Raw genomic sequence first — 20,191 nt, forward strand, 5'->3', positions numbered from 1 at the left:
AAGAGAAGTATTTTTATCACTAGCAGTTATTTTATTGCCATTTTTATTTTATTTTTAAAATTTCAACAAATACAGAGAAATTTGAGAATATACAGGTAAACAGAAGATAGTCGTAAAATACAGGCGACTCGGCAGGTATGAATATGTAGCTCAAAAGAAAGTAAATTTGTAAAAGCAATAAAAAAAAATTCAAAAAAATTATTTTTAATTGCATAAAATAATGATGTTTAAATACTTTTAAGTGCATTTCAACACAATCATGAAACAAACAATAAGATTAAATAATAAGATATTTATATGCCATAAATCTGTCCAGAACCTTACTTAAATCAAATTTTTTAGCTTAACGATTTTCCATTGTAATTAAAAATTTCAACTAACAAGGCTAAAAACAATTATATTTTCATGTAGATTATTTTTCTTATGAATCTTTCAAAAAAACTACCTTCAAGTAATTCACAAGAAACATACCTGCACTACTGGTCCCTCCTTGTTGCCAGTCACTGGAACTATCAGAATGATAATCCGAATTGACACTAGAAGGAGATCGTTTAGAAAATGAGTTGCCTTGTTTAGATGGAGGTGACTGAGGTGAATTTTGATGTGATCGCTGCATGACAGATGAACTATCAGTGGGAGATAAACTCTTCGATGAAGAATGCGGACACACAGATATTTTTTGATGAGAGTGAGTCCTCATATGGAATGGATTAACCTCGGTGAGAGAAAGTTCACTGCGGGCGGACACTAAACCGCCGATATGGGTGAGACGTTGAGAAATGCCATTGCGGTTTCTGTCGTGGAAGCTCCTGTGCAAGTGACTTTGAATATTGCCGTATGTGGGAAGACCGTGATCGTGTGAGTTGGACAAGTAAACTGGAGATGATCTAGGAGTAGGAAATGTTGTCCCCGATTTAGGGCTGCCTTCTCGGTCGACCGAGGACAAGCTGCCGACACCAGCGTAGGCGGTCAACCGTGATGGGAGAATGCTTTGAGATGAATCTTGAATGTTTCTGAGAGATAGAATGGAATGGTGCTGAATGTGGTCCCGTCTTGCATCAGAGAAAATTGTTCTCACCTTAATAGAAAACATGGAAAGAAATTTAAATTAAATAAAAGCATTTGAAATATTATTCACAAATTAAATCATCTTTTGTTAAATTCTAAGATAGATAGATATATATTTATAATACTCTGCTACAAAATGAGGCCTTATTACAGAATTTTCAATGGCAACAGTGGTTGTGGGATTAATTCCAAAACTTTCACCGAATTTTTAAGAGCTCACATTCTGTGGTTGTGAGAATCAAGATACTTTTATGATATTTTTGTGTTTTAAGAATTTACAAAACTTACATAAATGACAAGCAAATAAATAGATACTAATATCCAAATATTGGTATAAATTTATTTATATAAGATTTAAATGTTTAAACCATATAAATTATATAACAAATTAGTTCCAATATAAAAATTAATCCACTACTACTATACATCAAGTCATTCCACTTTCAAATTAAATATAAAATCTAAACTATTAACAATCAATAGCATTACGTTTGAAATTAACAGAAAAATTAAAATAGGTTAGAGTTCTTAGAGCAAAAATGGCATAGCACTAGAGAGAAATGTCCCTCTATGACTAAAGAGAAAAACTACTTAAAAGACTTCGACTTTGACTAGAAGATTTTTTACAAAAGTACAAATGTTTGAAAAAATATTTAGAGATACAATAAGAAAGGGACGAAAACAAGAGACAAAAATAAAACTAGCAGTGCATTGATTTAAAGTGAATTGTGCAAATAGTGAAGTGGGCTAGTTTTAAAACTTGAAATACAGACTATCACTGGGCTTACAATGATATTGAAGTAGCGAGTTGTTTCAATTGTATTGTATAAAATTGCAAGAAATAATTTTTCAGCTCTTTTATATGATTTTACCTTATTATTTGTAATTTGTCTATCAGGGTTCTCACTCAATTTCAGAATAAAAATTCCATGACTTTACCAGGTATATCGGGTAAATTTCAATGAAAATTGAGATCACTTTGAGAAAACTTTGATTCTTTTATTTGTAATGTGAAATATTAGATTTTCTATGTAAAAAAAATAATAAATGAGGAAGGGAACATTTCAGTGTGACTAAAATGTGAAATTTTTATTACAAATAATTGTAACAGATGTTAGAATTATTTAACTAGAATCAAAATAATTGATTACTCTTACTGACAATTTTAAGACTGGTTATTTTCCAGGTATGATATAGGAACATTCCAGGTTTTTGAGAAAAAAATTGCAACTTTCCTTAATTTTTTGAGTTAAAAGTAAAATTCCTTGACAATTCCAGGTTTTTCCTGTTCTCCCTGACCTGTCAAAACCCTGGTATGTATCATTCAGTAGATTGTATATTTTCTGTTGCATTTGTATTCTCAGGAATTTTTTAAAATTTCTCCAGAACCTTCCACAAGTTTTAACCTCACCCCCCTCATGACTAACTTTCAAACCAAACTATAAAGAAAGAACATTTAATTGAAGAAAAAGTATTAGACTACTTACATCAGGCTTTGGTAAAATACGATCCATAGACGGACTTCTATTTGGATGAGAATTCGAATGAGCATCTCTTCTACAATAGAAAAACAAAACTCTTTAATAAAAAATCATAAGACCATAAAAAAATGCAGAAAAAAGACTTGTTTAAGCCACATGCGAAGGGAAGTTTCCCTATGACAGAATTTTTACGGGCTTTCTGCGACAAAACTTTGTAGCAATAATATCTTTCTGCAAGATACTTTCAATAATAACAAACATACAAGTTATTAATTTAAAATAATAAAAATGCTGAGTTTAAAAAAAAAAACAACATTTTCATTGAATATGTAATATTTTTTTCTTCCAACATTATGAAAGATACTCGCATTTAATTGGGGAAAAAAACACACTATGATTTCCTTTATTGCATTTTGTAAATCATTATCACATTAAAACAAAAATAATTAAAGAGCATGAAATCCGTAGCAGTAAATACTGAAAAACAGAACTTTTACGAAATCACGCAAATCGAACTTTTCAAAAAGGGGTTACTCAAATGCTCGTTCCGTTTCAAGATTTGATTCTTGCAATAAATAATATCAGATTTCAAAAACAATTCAAATCAAAAGAAATAATTGCCAAAAAACAATAAAATCGTTGCCTTAAAAAGTAAATATTCAAATGCACAATTTGAATTTTCCATATTGTTTGAAATATATTGAGATATTTAAAATCCATGTGAAAATCAATAACTGTCGGAAAAACAATCGTAACACTGCATAGATTTGCAATACAGTAAAGAACCATTTATCCGGTATCCAGATAACCGGGAAAAATTTCGCTCGATTTTCCCGCCATTTTAATCTAGAACGAAAAAAGCGGAAATTGGACTCATCCTTGAAGTTGAGTAGAGGAAAAATGTAAGGAAGGGGAAATTTTTTTTCCACGTTTTCCCAGAGAAACGTCATTTCCTCCGTGACCTTGAAGGCAGGGAAGGGAGGAATGTTTTATTTTTTTCTTTAGGTCGTCAATCAAACTCAAGGGTTTGGCATGCTGATTTCGTTTTCTGCCTGATTTACGAGGGGGGTGGGAAAAATTCATTGCAAGCATATCAGTGAACAGAAAAAGAAAAGAGAAAAATATATTTATTTGACATCGACTAATAAAAATAAAATCTTTTTCTTTGAATAAATTCTCATTCTTTGGAAGTGCGGTATCAATTGCAAGTTTTTCTTGGTGTGGAATCATATCTGCTGTAATTAAAAATCTTGTTTATATCAACAAAAAAATAAATAAATAAATAAAAGGAGAATTGTTTATTAATTTAAACATAGGATTATTTTATGAAGCAGATTACAGTTTTGTTTTTCTGATTCCATTACGTTTGATTTTTTTTCTTTTCGCGATAAATTTCGCACTCAATAAATTAATTCTTTTTATTCATAAATTTTATCATTAGGTTTTTTTTTTTTTTTTGAATTCCGTTGATCTTGCCTTGTTCCGGATTTTAATATTTATGCTAGTGCCTTTTTTAACTATCGTTTTGGTTCGATAATTTTCAAGTGTTTTTATTTAGATTAATAAGTTTTCCTTTTATTTTATAGTTTCTCCCCGTATAATTAGGTATGAAATATATTGCGTAATTTAATCATTGGCTTTGTTTATATTATTTAATTTAGGAATTGTAATTATTTTTAAAAAATAAATATGAGAATTTTGTATTTTTTAAACTTGATTTTCTTGTCTTTTTATTCTTTTAAATGTTATATTTCTACCATTTTTTTTTCTTTTTAAAGTAGGAGTACCTTTCTTTTTTCTCTTACTTTATGCATTACACTTTTTCCTTGTACTTCGGGTTCGATAAAACATCGATTAACGACACTTTTTGGTCGATCCAGAAAACCGGGAAATTCAGATATCCGGGATCGGGATAGCGATGGTCCCGAGCATCCCGGATAATTGGTTCTCTACTGTACTATCGCCATAAGTTGAACGAGCCAAAAAGTTGTTATTTAAATGCACAATTCAAATTTTACTCGTACATTTCTGTAGAAAAGAAAACTAAAATGCTTTCTTTCCAAAAGAAAAATATTTCTGCAAGAACTCTGTAACTTTCAGCGACAATTTCGCCGCGATTCAGCTACAGCGGTAAGTTCTAACTGCTAACATACCTAGAGCTGATTCGCTGAGAATGAAAAGCTGATTGTTGACGAGGCGTGGCCGTCTTGTGATGGCTTTCACCATGATCACAGATATCAATATTTTCGTAATCACCAATGCTTCCAGCTGAGAGATAACTGCAATTGTGCAGGTTGCAACCTCTGCAAAACAGGAGAAGTAAATTAAAAATTTATTAAATCCACAAAAGCAACATTTTAAATTTTCATTTCAAAAGTATGTAAATAAATGTCTTTTAATTCACTTACTTTCGAGGTCTCTCATTTGGCAAAGAAGGAATAACAGTCACAGAAACTGTCATTGATGTCTTCAGGAGGTCTACCATTTGATCATAAGAAAGAGTTGCAACTGCCACTTTACATATCTGAAAAAGCATTTTAACCATAAATAAGAAAATTTTTTAAAAACAATTTAAGATGCATATCTACATAAAAATAAATGAGAACATTTTAGTTATCTCCATATGGATTCATTGGTTTTTTAACACACCAAATCAATAGTCGCTCAACAAGTTACACTGCTGTCATTTAAACTTACATTATTACAATCGTTTATACCTTCAAATATCATATGAATATAAATATCACATGAATATAGTTATTAAAATCATAGAAAAGAGCTATAAGAACTGACCTCAACTAATCGGCTTCCTTGACGAAGGCCAGCTTGCCAAGCAAAACCATATGTTTCTACCTCAGTAATAACTCCCTCAAATTGCACATGAAATCCTAGTTGACCAAGGCTATTTCTTCTGAGTATCAATTCTTGTGACTGTAATAAAAAAATAAAGAAGTAAAATAAAAACTGTAAGAAATTAGAATTGTTTTTTTTATTTAAAATTGAATATACACTTAAATTGTTAATTATCACCAACATCAAAATTCATGATGATATTTGTTTTTACATTCACTAAATAAAGCTACAATAAAAATTATTAATACTTAATATTATTTTACAATGATGAGACAACAAATATACTTAGTAATATTTAATTGTTGCAAATGAATTACTGACTTAATGTAATAACTTTTTCAAAAGGTCAAGTAATTTAAATCTTTTCTTTTTTCAAACAAGTTACTTAAATCATTGCAACACTAACTACAGGTTTATGAATCTATAATTAAAATTGCATACAATATGCTTATTATCCAACTACACAATTATGCAATAATCCCAAGAAACTGGAGCAGTAAGATATTAATTACATGTTTAAAAACTTCATTCGCTTCAAAAATATGTAAAAAGGAAATAACAGTCGCCATAAATAGACACTCATTTCCAAGACTTGCCAGGCATCAATGATAATAAGAATAATTTTATTGTAGCCCTATTCGGTAAATATAAAAATTAAAAAAAAATCCATATCATCACTTATAATGTTGATGTTAATCAAATAGTATGGTACATAAAATATTAAAACACTATTTTTTCTATTTTATGGCTTTTTTATACCGTTATTTCTCCACCTGGCAAGTTTCGAAAATGAGCGTCTTTTTTTAAACACGTCACTTTTATTTCCTTTTTGTGTATTTTTGAAGCGAATGTTTTTAATCAGGTAACACACAACTATAAACTATATAATACTTTGTATTTAACTAAAAAAGCTAACTACAAAAATCACTTAATCTAACAACATTATATGGTATCTACAGTTGATCATTACTTACCTCAGCACCATTAGTGACAGCTAACAGCCTGCTCACTATTTCCTGAATTTCATCAACATCAGGATCTTTTGATCGAATAACAAGGCATTCTCCTTGATGATAAAATACTTTTAAACTAAAAGAAACAGAGAAAGAAAAACATTTCAGAGTTGCACATAATAATAAATATGGGCTAAAATATCTATCATTAATTAACTGTCCATACCTTGTAGTCTGTGAGGACCAACCAAGCACAGAAGCACATGGACACACAAAAATAATTTCTTGCGTATTCTCATCCATCACAAGAAGAGTATCAACAGATATGGCAAGCAGGACATCAATTAGAGTTGATCTACTGAAATCTTCAACCTGAATTGAATTCAAAAAATAGTTTAACAAAAGATATTGCTGTTTCATCAAATGCAATGATTCTGCTTACATTTTTACAAATACACCGGAAATTGGTGAGGGGAAGCGAAAAAAAAAGGCTATGACATACACAAAATTATAATCAAACTTAAAAAAAAATATTTCCTTCCTTCTTTCTTAATAGCTAAAAGAGGTCTCCAATACCCCAAATCCATAATGAACGTTTCCATGATTTTTTTAACATTTATCACTAAAAATTATGACTTTTCATGTCAATTTTTGATCAATGAATTGCCATGATTTTCAATGACTTTTCAGGTGCGTGAATACCCTGCAAAGAAAAAAAAAAGGACTGACATATCTTTTGGCATGCATAATTCTTCTGCATATAAGGGAAGAAAAATATTCAGCAGATTTTTAAGTAGACAAAATGATAACCAAACTTTATAAGATTTTAAAAAAATAATTTATTAATAGCTAAAAGAGAAAATTAAAATGATTCAAAGAATCAACGTACATCATTGCATTTCTTTGATGCTGTTGCTTGATCAGTCTTAATTAAATACTGTGATTGCTTGTTCAAATATGAATTGTTTTCTTATTTTGAAATTCTTTGATTTGTCTTACAATAGATGGAATAACTAAGAACGTGCGCATTAATAGCTGAATAAAGAACTAGAAAATTAATATTTTAAATAAGTTTTTTTTAAAAACCTGACTTAAGTTAAAAGGGATCTAGAAATTTGGGAGTCCTAAGGACCTGTAGTTTCCTAAGTCTAGCAGAATCACTGAAATAGATGAATAAAGTATTTGGTCCAATATTTCATATCACAATCTATTTATATTCTTAAATTCATAGAACATATTCTCACCTGAACTTGCCAAGATATTGCACCTAAAACATATCGATCCGGGATAAACCTAGGACGGCACCTTTCTTTCTTTCGACCACCAAATGAAAGAATGGCAGCTGCAAAATTAAACAATAATAAATGATACACAATTAGCTTTAAGATTGCAAGAGGTAAAATATTTCAGCAAACATTTGATCATAAGCTAAACTGCATGACATAAAAAAAAAGAACTAGACTATCAAGAAATTAAAACAATGCCCTTATAGTTTAAACTGAACTCCCATAAACATTGATTTAATTTATGCTTGTCAAATTCCATATTTTTAACGTCAAATGGTGATTTTAAAAACAAAAAAATATAAACATAAATTTTAAGAAAAATAAATTAATTAATTTTTGAATAATTATAATTTGCTATCACTCAAGATAGAAACCAAAGATCAAACTTTTTTTTTTTTTTTAAATTAAGAAATTTGCATATAAAATTTATAATTTTTCACTATATGAAGGACTTTACATTCAAATTCTCCATAATGATAAAATAAATTTTGACCTTAATTAAATATTAAAAAATCGAAGCTTTAAATCTAAAATATATAGATGTAAATATAAAGAAAAACGCAAAATTCAAAAATAAATTATAAATATACTCACAGAATTTAGGACCAGAATCAATAGTAGTGTTTGTACAGTAATTGGTAGCAAGGTCTTTCAGATATTCTTGGCGAGTCCTCTGGGCCATGGTCACAAACTTATCTGACCGATGGGCTGCATTTTCAGCATTTATCACTACACATGAGAAAATAAAATATAAATTTTGGATAAAAAATAATGTTACTCATAAGTTTAAAAATAATAAATAAATTTAAAAATAAAACTACCTTTTGCTAAAAGAAAATCAGCAAATTTTTTCGATTTTGGATACACAGCACCAGCGGAGATAGGAGGACCAAATGAAGGAACTTCTTTGGAACGGCTTATGGACACCCTGAAATATGTTATCACGTTATTAGCTCATTTAATAAAATGATTATAAATTCTTGCTAAATAAGACAAGCTTAGCTTTAATTAAAGGTAGGGACCTGGAGTCCAGAGTCACAGCACTCTGAAAATTTGTTTTCCCTATGCAGGGTGCATAGCCAGATTTCACAACAAAAAAATTAAAACCTTTCTAGTACTTTTTAAGCACTCAAAAATATTTTTAATCACTTTTCAAAATAAAAATACAATTAGGATCTGTGCAGTAATAAAAAAAAATTCAAAAACTTTACATAATCATAATAAAATAACTAGTTTCTGATAAATATTCCAGAGAAAAACATGCATTTTTTTGTAATTTAGAACGGCAATTAATACGACAAGGAAAAAAAAATCTATTTTTAAAAGACAGAAAATTAAGCACTTTTTAGAAACCCTAAATTAAAAAACACCCTAAAAAGCATTTAAAAAACATAAATAAAAAAGAAGCATCGTTAAGCACTCTTTAAAAATGTCGTTATAGCTGGAGTTCTAAATTTCCCCAGGCTCTAGCTCTTTTTCAATTTCTTAATAGTCATTTACTTTTTTTTCTGACTTTAAAATTTTTTAGGCCTAAAATAAAATAAAAAATTAAACATTTTTAATTTTTGAATGATTCTATAAATACAGATAATTTTATCACCCTGATTTGCAGTGTTATGTGGAACCATATTATCAAAAGGATAAAAAAGAAGAAATTATTGAGAATCTAAATATTTCTGAATAATCATTACCTGTAGCATGTATTTTCTGAACAAGGATTAATGACACGAACAACCACAAAGACATGTTGAAATTGGGATCGGATATTTTTTGGTGTGAATGGAAGAGCATCAGGTTCTTGAAAGACTATGGTTACAATGTCATTGCCGATGTGCCTTTTTCGCAGAAGCTGAAATAATCAATGGAAAATTAAAACTAATTTCAAAACATAACTATAGAAAATAAAATTAATTATCTAAGACATCGAAGTAGAGTAATACAGAAAAACAGAGTAATGAATATGTTATTTTTAGTAAATATTTTAAGAGGAACAGTCATTCATCATTGAAATTTTTTTTAATTTACAAAATCAACTATTGATAAATTTTTAAATATGAATGGAAAAAAATATTTTTTTTCAAACTACTTTTTATTGGATTTTATATTTAGTATAAATATAATTCCAATATTCTAACAGATTTCTTTTTTAAATTTTTTTTTTATTTACTGTTGGACTGTTTTTCATAATTAAAAAATACTATAACAAAGTTTAGCTTACAATTAGAACGTAAGAAAAATATATATAAAGGACAATGGTGTTCTATATGTGTCAAAGGGTTAACCCATTGCTTCTGGCACATATTGTTGTTGCAAGGATGTTAAATACAAAAACCATCAAAATTTAAATAAAGAAAAGGTATATTCTAAGTTTTCAAATAAATAAAATCAAATTTTTTCCATAAAGTCTAATCAATAAAAGAAACTAAAACAAAAAATTTACTTCACTCAAGAATCTAACCGACAATTTTAAGATAATAAAGAGTAGATAGTTTTTTTGAAATAAATAGGTAATGCCACTTAAATAAGGCTTAATTAGTTTTCAAACTTAAAAAATTTATTAACTCCTTAAATTCAAATAAATAAAAAAATTTATATTTCTGAAGGAAAATTGTTTTACTAAAGTGAATAGCTAATTTTTTAAATTATACACCCAGCTCAATAGAAAAGAAGAAATATAGCAATATTTTTTTATATTTTTAACTGTTGATATAGTACCGCACATCACAAAAAGTTTTACGAGTTCAAACAAGTTTCAGACATTTTTAATTATTTATATTTATTATTTTTTAAATTTTGCTCCCTCTTGTATTTTTAAAAGAAGCAGAAATCAGTCAAGAGCCCGAAAACTTACTGCCCTGAACAAACGTTCAAGAAAAATAAAAGTTATGAAGATATAATTTTTATTGCTGTGAAGGATATAAATGCAACTAAAATTGCAGAGGGAAAAAAACTAGAGATTTTATGGTCTGCAAAATATAATATTTAGTAAAGCCTTGAAAAGTTAAAACTCTCTGTTTTAGGGAAAATTAATAAATAAAGCTAATTTATATCTCATCTTCATGACAATGTAAATAAAAATGTTTTACAATTAATTGCTCAAAATTAACAATTGCCATTTGTTGAAAAAAAATCATTAAGGGTCGTGGAAACTGATACCTGAAAAGATAATTCTGTAAAATATGACTAACAAATGCTAATTTGTAGATGTGACTATTTTAGTTAGTAAAAAGAATTATTATTCATTAAATAGTCCATTTTATATTTTCATTAAAATAACAATTATAAATGTATGAAATTAGGGAGAAACAATAGTGAAATAACAAAACGTACCTGCTGTTTATTATTTGGTGTATATGGCAACAATGTTGACACATGAAACATAACTTCACAGTCTTGATGAGCAGTAAAAACAGAATACAAGCCAGTTGTATCAGCTGATAGAAAAAAAAAAGTTCCAATTAGTTCTAAGCATCAAACAACTGTAAACGAAATATTGACAAAAGGAGAAATAAAACTATAAAAATAGATAATTAACATTTACTATTTAAACAATATTATGTGTTTCATTTTATTTATTTCTGACTACATACATCAATTCAAAAAACTTTCTAACAAAGAAATTCAAATAATTTTGTGTGAAAAAAGAACATTAAAAGCCAGGATAGCACAATGAATAAAATTATTTATTAATTAATAAATTAATTAATCCCATGTTTTAATGGGAAAAAAATATAATTATGTTGCTTTATCAAATATATTTGTACAAAAAAATACGTTAAAAATCAGTTCGAAGAGGGAAAAAAAATCTAAGTCAAACATGGGTCTTAAAATATATACTTATAAAAAAAGAAATTTGAGAATTGTACTTAAGATTGAAAAACAAGCACAGCAGACTAAATCCGAATTTACATAATTGTAAAGCACTTAAATTAGATTGATGTTCTTTCTAAAATAAACTAATTAAAATTAGCCTATATAAAATACTTAAAATAACCTAATAAAAATACAACATAGATTTTTGCAATACTTTTACCATTTCGAACAAGGACAATTAAATTCAGTATTAGGTATGCAAGAAAAATATACATTGTTCGGAATATCAAGTTGTTATAAAACAATACTTTGCAACTGAATTACATGATGATAATTTTCTTCATATGCTACATGCAATTCGGAAATAAAATTTACATAATGGCTTAAAGAAACATATTCCAGATTTGCCTCAAAAACATTTAGGAACAAAAGATGGAACAGAAAAATATTACTTCAAGATCAGGAATAGAACAAAAAATTATTTCCTAGAACCTCAAAAGATTCCGCAAGTAGAAAAAAATGAAAACCTAACATAATGTCATTTAAAAATAAATACATCTAAAGCACATTTGATTTATATTATTGAAACATACACACGCATTCAAATCAAACAAGAAAAACTGTCAAAATAAACATTAATTACTTTTAGTATCAAGGCCACCACGATACTTTTCAAATCCTTTCAGTCGCACCCTCTGTCCTAGCATATCTAAGAATTCCTCAAATGCAGGTCCAGCAAATTCTAAAGGAAACAATACATATTGTTTAAGTGAAAATAAATAGAAATCAACACTACAATTAATGTACACTTCAAAAAAATTACTAAGTTGCTTGCAGACTTTTTTTAATAATATATAATTTTTATTTGTCAAATTTTAAATATTTTTTTTTAAAGAAAACCAGAAATCAATCATAAGCCAGAAAACCTGTACATATATATACACACAGAGATATAGATATGTATATGAAGATGGCATGTTATTAAGAATATAATTACAATTTAATTGCAATTAATTTACATTTTACACTATTATTTCAATATATTCACTTTTTTTTTTTAAATCTATTTACTATCCACACTGCCATTGCTCAAAATTAGTTTACAATATTGATGCACTATTTGTGAGGTTCTAGTTATAGTAAAAGTTAATGCAATTATAACATTGAGGATGCATTGCAAGCATATACTCCTGATATTTTAGATCATTTAATTCAGGATAAAAGTTTCATTCATTTAAAGAATATTATTACATGGCCTTTGTAATTATGAGCATTTTGAAAATATGTTGAGATTCTAATTACGCTATTAAACATTTTATGGAAAAGGAAAATAAATTTAATAGTATACCATTATTGTACATTTCTTCTTCAGTACCTTGACCAGCTTTACAATACATTATGCCTATTTTGAATGTCTTGGTGAGCTGAAAAGAAATGGGATATTGTGAAAATTAAAACAAATAATTACATAATTTTATAATTAAATACCTTTATTTTAAATGTAAACAAGAACTTAAAATGCCACCTTTTATTTATGTACTCTTTATCTTTGTTAAATGCTTTTATTTGTAAGAAAAACAAAATATGAAAGTAATTTTAACTAAATGTGTTGGAAAAATGCAAAAAATTGTTTCAGTTAACTTAGACTTAAATTTCAAATTAAAGTGATTTAGATTTTATAAGCTAAAAATAAAAAGGTTTGTAAAATTACTGAAGCTTATTTTTAACTGTAACTATATGAATACTGCTATACTTAAATTTTACAATTTTATTTTTCTATAACACTCATTGAACAGACTCAATTTTGAATTCACAACCGCCAATGTTCAACTTAAAAGCCTCGTAATTTTGAACTCAACGCAGAAGACAAAGGAACATGGAAAGTATTGGGAGAAATTAGTCATTTTGGAGGTTCTTTTTGATGAAACTAATCCGCATCTGCATTTCATGGAGAGAAAAACCACAATTAACCTCAAATGATTAGCCCATCTATAAGGGGGTTCTAACCCAGAATCCGTCTACCACTGAGGATATTTTACGCCACTGTGATCAGAGAGAGCCGGAAACAGAATTCATACTAAACACTAGAGCTGGTATTCAAACCTGAGTCACCTCATAAGGAGGAGAGCACTCTATCCCCTGAGTCACCACTTGCTATACTTAAATTTTATTTCATAACCGTCATTGAACCAGTTTACCAGTTATAATTTATTGTTGAACCCAATTTTTTGGGTTTACGACTTCTAATGTTCAACTCTGTAGCCCTGTAATTTTGAACCCAATCCAAAAGACAAGGGAACTCCTGGATCAAGTATTGGAGAATTTGCCTTCGTGGGTTTTTTGATGGAACTAACGCGCATTTGCATTACATGGAGAGGAAGACCATAAGAACCTCCCATGGTTAGCGTAACGGCAAGGGGACTCTAACCCATGATCCGTCGACCACTCAGGAAAATACTTGTCAGCACTGTGGTCAGTGCAAGCCGAATGCGGAATTTATATTGACTGGGATTCGAACCGGGTTCGCCTCATTGGAAGGTGAACGCTTTATTCCCTGAGCCATCGCGGCTCTGCTACACTTAAATTGAAAGAAAAAAGTAAAATAAATAATAGTAGTACCCCTTGCTCATCCAGCCTAAGAAGATGATCTTCCGTTTGTGTTCCACCAACGGCCAGCCGTAAGCAGGGAAGATGAAGTTCGGGTGCAATATATTCTATTACTTCTTTGGCATGGCAGAGCCTTGGCTGATTTGATCTAGCAATTGTAGGCACGGAATCTTCCAGCACTGTACCTCGCATCACAAGGAGCTACACAAAGTACAATAAACAAATTAAGAGAAATTTGATATAATTTTTCTACAAAAGAAATTTCTTTAGTTAATAGTATTAACTTTCCAAGTCACTGTCTAAAAAAAAAAAAATTAAAATAGCGATAATAATTTAAAGCAAAATATTTCAGTACTAGCACTATATATATATTCTAGTAATAAAAATTTAAAAAAGAGACAATTTTTAAGTTAAGAGTCTTGCAAACATACCGTGCCATAAACAAGTGTCTATTATTAAATCTAGACATTATAAGGCAGATAAGTTGGTAAGTAATAAACAGCCAGTGTTTAAAATATAGCACTAAAATTAAAATTTTTGTTTATGATACTGAGAGAATTCAGTATAATAAATACAGCATAAATCAAACAACTTATCTTCATTCACATTATTTTAAAATACTATAAATGATATTAATATCAATAAGTAAGCAATATCATAAGCAGTTTATAAGTTGAAAATTCTGAAGGCAGGGTAAAGGATTACAGGACAACACTCAAATATAAAAGCATCTTAAATGTAATCTTTTAAACTAACATATCCAGACTTGTGATCCAGTTAGAACAGACAGTACAGAAATACCCTGACAATGCAATTTTATCAGCATTATAAATTTTTTATTACCATATGGCAGATTTTTCATGAAAAAAAAACTTCACTACAAGAAAAATTGCTGAAAACAGTAAAAAAAAACTTGTATGCTTGCATATTATACAATTAGAAATAAATTAAATTTTATCATTAAATAAGAGAAAATTCAAACTAAAAGTGTGCACATTAAAAGGCTATAAATATTAAAAAATAAATGTAAAATTTTTTTTGGAGAATCTTACTTCACTGGTTCGAACGATAAGCCTATACTGGTAATGTGTGACAATACCAGTACTGTTTTTTGCACTATTGTCTGTATGTTCCATTTTCTCACGTTTAATACTGATTGCAACAGGCCCAAGATTTTCATCATTACCAAACCAGTTTTGATGATCTGTAATAAATAAATAAGTGAATGAGTAATTAAAGTAGAGCAGGAAAAAAAGATTATAAACAAAAACATCAGTATTTTTTAATATCGAACAACTGATAACTAACTCTTTACACTCTTTTGAGCCAAAAAAAGAAATAAATAATAACTTCAACAGTTACTAGGTGAAAAATCCTAAAGAATGATTGACAAGGGCTTAAATTAAGAGTAAATAGGAATGAAACAAATTTTCAAGTAACTTGTGATTTCAAAGTAACATTATTAGGATTTGACATCCTGAAAATTTACAATAGTTTATTATTATTATATTTTGAGGCACCAATTTAATTTGTTGCTCCCATATGGGCTCCTGAAGGAAAAAGGAAACAGAGAAAAACCCAAGCTTACTTTAAAATGCATGATGTTAGAGGAGTTGAAAGCAGGACACCTTGACAAGAAAGTTAGGAAATTTTTCAAAAAATTCAGGAAATTTCTTTGGAAGCAAACTATACTATTTTTAAAAAAAAAAAAATGAAATGGCAAACTGAAAAGTATAATTTGCTCATAATTCAATATTTACGGCTCAATTGTAAAAGCAAATTTTACAACAATTGAATAATAAAGTATACTATTTTTCAGTTCAGAATTACTTTATTAAAGAATAGAAAGTTTTGAGTTTCCAGCATAATTTTATCAATGCTGAGCAACAGTTTTAAATCAATAAATGGCAAAAATTTTATATCTGTGTAGCAATAAAAAATAATCAGTATCAATTAAAGTTCTCTCATACAAATATATAATTAAAATTGCAATTCCCAATATATAATATAAATTGTAACCGTGTTACAGATTACCTTTATCAAATAAATTTAAAGTAAGGTATAAATTACCTCAAACTGGAAACATAATAAATACATTACTTAACATTTTTGTACTAAAGTAATTTTAATGGACAATCACTCAATTCATAATTTAAAACTTTTATAATATGATTAGGGCAATGATAATTGGACAATATTTCTTCAAATCATATAAAAAGAGAAATCAATAATTGGGAAACTACAAAACTTTATCTTACAATATTTTTTACTGCATTTCCAAAAAATGATAAACATGTGGCCCCCTGAATTTATCATGATAGAATTTGATAATGTAAAATTGTTAATCGATTTTCCTTTTCATAGAATGACTGAATTCCCAAAAAGGTTTAAACAGCGAATCCTGTAGGTAAAGCTTTACGCATGAACCATTTATAATTACTATTGTGACTCCTAAATTGGAACTAATATTTAAGCATTTATTAAAATAAAAAGATAAATTAAAAATCTAAATCTTTAGATTCTTCAAATCTATTTTTTAAAAATTCTTATTTGTATTCTTAGAAAGTAGGATGATCTTTTCTCAGCATATTTACTTTACTACTCTTTTATTTATATAAATAAATACTTCGAATAAAATTTAAACCTTCTCATTTTACTCGGTCTACAATTACTTTATCAACAATTTTGCTTCTTATTTTTAAAAAGTATTCCTATTTAATATTGGTTTACAATAGAAATTCATGAAATGTTTTCCTCCTAAGATCTTATTCAGTAATAGTGTGAAAAGTTAATTCACAATAATGTTCAACAATTTTGTATTCATTGTTTTAAATGCATATGCTGGCTGGACACAGTTTTATGCAAAGCTTGAAAAAGTATAAGTAACTTGTTCACAGTTTAGACTTTGGCCTAATTAATGTTTAGTAGTTGTTTGAAAATATTCTAGAATTTGGAATACTTTAATGCTTATTTCGGTTTTGACCTCTGAAACTAATGAAGAAAATAAAAATATATAAATTAAAAAAAATGGCACACATTTATAAAATATTTACATTTAAAAATATTTTAATTTTTATATTTATTTTATTATTAACTTTAATAATGAGTGAAAAAAATTTGCTTTGAAAGATACAAAACTTATAATTTTAAACAATGCAACTTTAAATGAGAAAATCTAAAATTTCGGCACCATTGGTTCAAATAGTTCTTTAGAAAAGAGAAAATTAAAAATATATGACTTTTTTTTTAAACTACCAATAGATGGTGTTTTCTAAATTAGCTAGTGCTGCAGGTTTACTTTCCATATTTGCAGGTTACTATATCCAGTGTGTTTTGAGGTAATTTGGCTCAACGTGTTCACTACTCTACTGACAAGAGAAACTAGGGAAGTGTAACTCGCCAATTTTGAAATAAACTAGTGGGATGTATGCCTTATGAGGAAAAATTTTAGGGGGCAACATTCGTTTCGGCCCATAGAAGGTCCTATGAGAGATAAAAATTATTCAATATGTAGAAAAATCGGTATTTTATTACTTCAATGCAGACTATTAGTTATTGTATTTGTCTCATACTCCAATTAATTTTGTGGTACTTTCACGTTCTATATAATGCATATTTATTGTCAAAATTGATTTCGAAAATTTTATAGTAATTTTTTAGAAAAACTTGTTAGGTTAATTTCAAAAAAAAAATTGACATAAAATTTTTTTAATTTTTTCTCTCAAAAAACTTTCTAAATTAATTGGAGTGTGTAATTGCAAATCAATTAATTAATTGAAAATTAATTAACCATGAATTAATAACTAATTACTTTTCTGATTAATTTATTACTCAGCAAATTAATTAATTATCCAAATAATTACAAATTAATTGGATTATAAGACAATTACAATAACTAATAGTCTGCATTGAAGTAATAAATACCGATTTTTCTACATATTGAATTATTTTTTATCTCTCATAGGACCTTCTATGGGCCGAAACGAATGTTGCCCCCTAAAATTATTCCTCATAAGGCATACATCCCACTAGTTTATTTCAAAATTGGCGAGTCACACTTCCCTAGTTTTCCTTGTGAGTAGCACCCCTTGTTTTCATTCTATTATTAGCTACCCGATTTATAATTTGTGCATGCAGTTATATAATATAAACATAAATGATGAAAGAATAGTAAACATAGTTTAAGAAGTAATAAACATTTAAAACTAACATTGGAAAAGAATCGTTACAAAACACTAATTTAAACCTTCTCAAGGGTATACAAGTCTCAAAATTTAAATCTAAATGATAATTTGCAAAATAAACTTTGCCTCGCCACTCAAGTATCACCATAAAGTCATGCATGGTGCACTGGGAGTAACAAGAACAAATAATAAACAAGTAAAAAAAAAGCCAAATCAGAACTGCCAAAAAAGCAGGTTCTTTCTTCAATGTAGGAACCATGCTGCCCTTTTTTAATAATATATCTATATATTACTAAAACAAATTTTCTCTTCTAACTCTAACTTAATGTTCTAGAATTACTTAAAATGTTCTTTTGAAATTAACATTTGATGTGAACTCAGAAAATATGTTATTTATTTTCATTAAAAACAAAATTATATGTATGAAAATATTGCTTCGCACAGCAAGTAAGCAGCTGCGAACTTTTTAACCAGAAGTGATGACAAAGAGCTGGAGAATTGTTTTTGTTTACATTTGTGTTGAAAACAAACTCCGAAATAAAAAATACTCTTATTTTAATTTCTTACTTTAAATATACTTCATTTAATTTTTATAAAATATTTTAAAATGAAAAGAGTGTTTGGTTTTAAAATGAAATCTAAACCTCAAATATAATTATGCATTACATTATGCTTACACTGAAGCGTATTGCATTATTGCACTATGCATTATTGGTCTCACCTTTGAAAAAGTCAATGAATTCAAATACTTTGACATGATTATCAAAATCAATGACAAAAACGAGCTTCGAACAGACATTTTCTTTAGACAGAGAAGATCAAACCTAATCAGTCAAAAAACTAAAATTAATACATATTTGTAAGATTCTTATTCTGCCTACCTTGTACTACGCAAGTGAAACTTGGACTCTTAATTCAGACACTCAGCATACCCTGAATATTTATGAAAGAAAAATCCTCACGACTATTTTTGCCCTAACACTAGAGAGAGGCTATTAGATAACTGAGTTACATAAGCTTCATAGGCAGCAACAGGTCACCCAGAGTAAAAGATGCATTAAGCTAGGCTATGCCTAGAGCAGCTTAAAATAATGTAGCTAATATCGCCAATTTTAAAAATCTAAAGGCATCTCCAGCCACAAAAAAGACTTGCTAGATGACACGGTAAGTAAAAAATTCGAGAGGAATCACCATGAATAGGAAATGTTGGAAATTGTGAGCAGTTAAGACAGCCAAGGTCATGCTCATAAAGAAAAAGGGTTTATGTATGCTTGCTTTTTCTTGCCTGGATAAATTTTAAATTTAGGTAGAATTATTCGTAAAAAATCAGAAAGAAAATTAAATAGGAGTAAGTAGGTGAATACTTCATTGAATTTCAAAATAATATCACCAAATTCCTCAAATTTACAAGAAAAAAAATTAAAATTTGATTATAATAGTTAAATAATAAAAATTTAATAAACTTTAACTATAAAAATTAAAAAAGCATCAACTATAAAAATTAAATAAACTTTAACTCAACTCTCGGAACGAAACAATTTTTTCACATTTTAAACACTAGCGCAAATTGGATATTAAACATAAAATTCTTACATAGAAAATTTTAAAATAATTTACTTTAATTTTATATAAAATAAATATCACACAGTAGAGCCCTTTTTAAATAAATTTGAAGAAAAAAAGAACAATTTCTACAGTTTTCATAAAAACATTAGGAATCATAATTGTTCTTAAAATAATTTCTTTAAAAAATTAGTCACCAAAATAGTTTTTGCTATTAAATTACACAATCACCATTATTGTTTTTACTTTACTGACTAATTTGTAAATATCAATAACAGAGAAAATTAAATAAAATTATGGACTAACTTTATGAATTTAAGTTAAATGTAAATCTGGCCAAAACAAACAAAATAACCAACCCACAAAAGGATTTGTGCAAATTA

General features: G+C 28.0%; 1 protein-coding gene across 3 annotated transcripts in view; it reads right to left on the reverse strand.

Moving 5' to 3' along the window:
* LOC107441916 (signal-induced proliferation-associated 1-like protein 2) overlaps positions 1-20,191 on the reverse strand; it is an 83,885-nt gene that overhangs the window by 11,105 nt on the left and 52,589 nt on the right. For all 3 annotated transcript variants that reach the window (XM_087164565.1, XM_087164566.1, XM_087164564.1), the window contains exons 3-18: positions 15,114-15,265; positions 14,074-14,262; positions 12,803-12,878; positions 12,098-12,196; positions 10,972-11,075; positions 9,333-9,490; positions 8,463-8,569; positions 8,236-8,370; positions 7,600-7,697; positions 6,582-6,727; positions 6,377-6,491; positions 5,343-5,480; positions 4,958-5,073; positions 4,703-4,852; positions 2,556-2,625; positions 472-1,078 (exon numbers count right to left, since the gene is read on the reverse strand). In XM_087164565.1, coding sequence (XP_087020691.1) covers positions 472-1,078; positions 2,556-2,625; positions 4,703-4,852; positions 4,958-5,073; positions 5,343-5,480; positions 6,377-6,491; positions 6,582-6,727; positions 7,600-7,697; positions 8,236-8,370; positions 8,463-8,569; positions 9,333-9,490; positions 10,972-11,075; positions 12,098-12,196; positions 12,803-12,878; positions 14,074-14,262; positions 15,114-15,265 — 2,460 coding nt within the window. The remainder of the gene's footprint in view (positions 1-471; positions 1,079-2,555; positions 2,626-4,702; positions 4,853-4,957; positions 5,074-5,342; positions 5,481-6,376; positions 6,492-6,581; positions 6,728-7,599; positions 7,698-8,235; positions 8,371-8,462; positions 8,570-9,332; positions 9,491-10,971; positions 11,076-12,097; positions 12,197-12,802; positions 12,879-14,073; positions 14,263-15,113; positions 15,266-20,191) is intronic.

This window comes from Parasteatoda tepidariorum, chromosome 5, assembly GCF_982258835.1.
Source record: "Parasteatoda tepidariorum strain Cologne lab strain chromosome 5, Ptep-v5.0, whole genome shotgun sequence".
Classification (NCBI taxonomy): Eukaryota; Metazoa; Arthropoda; class Arachnida; order Araneae; family Theridiidae; genus Parasteatoda; species Parasteatoda tepidariorum.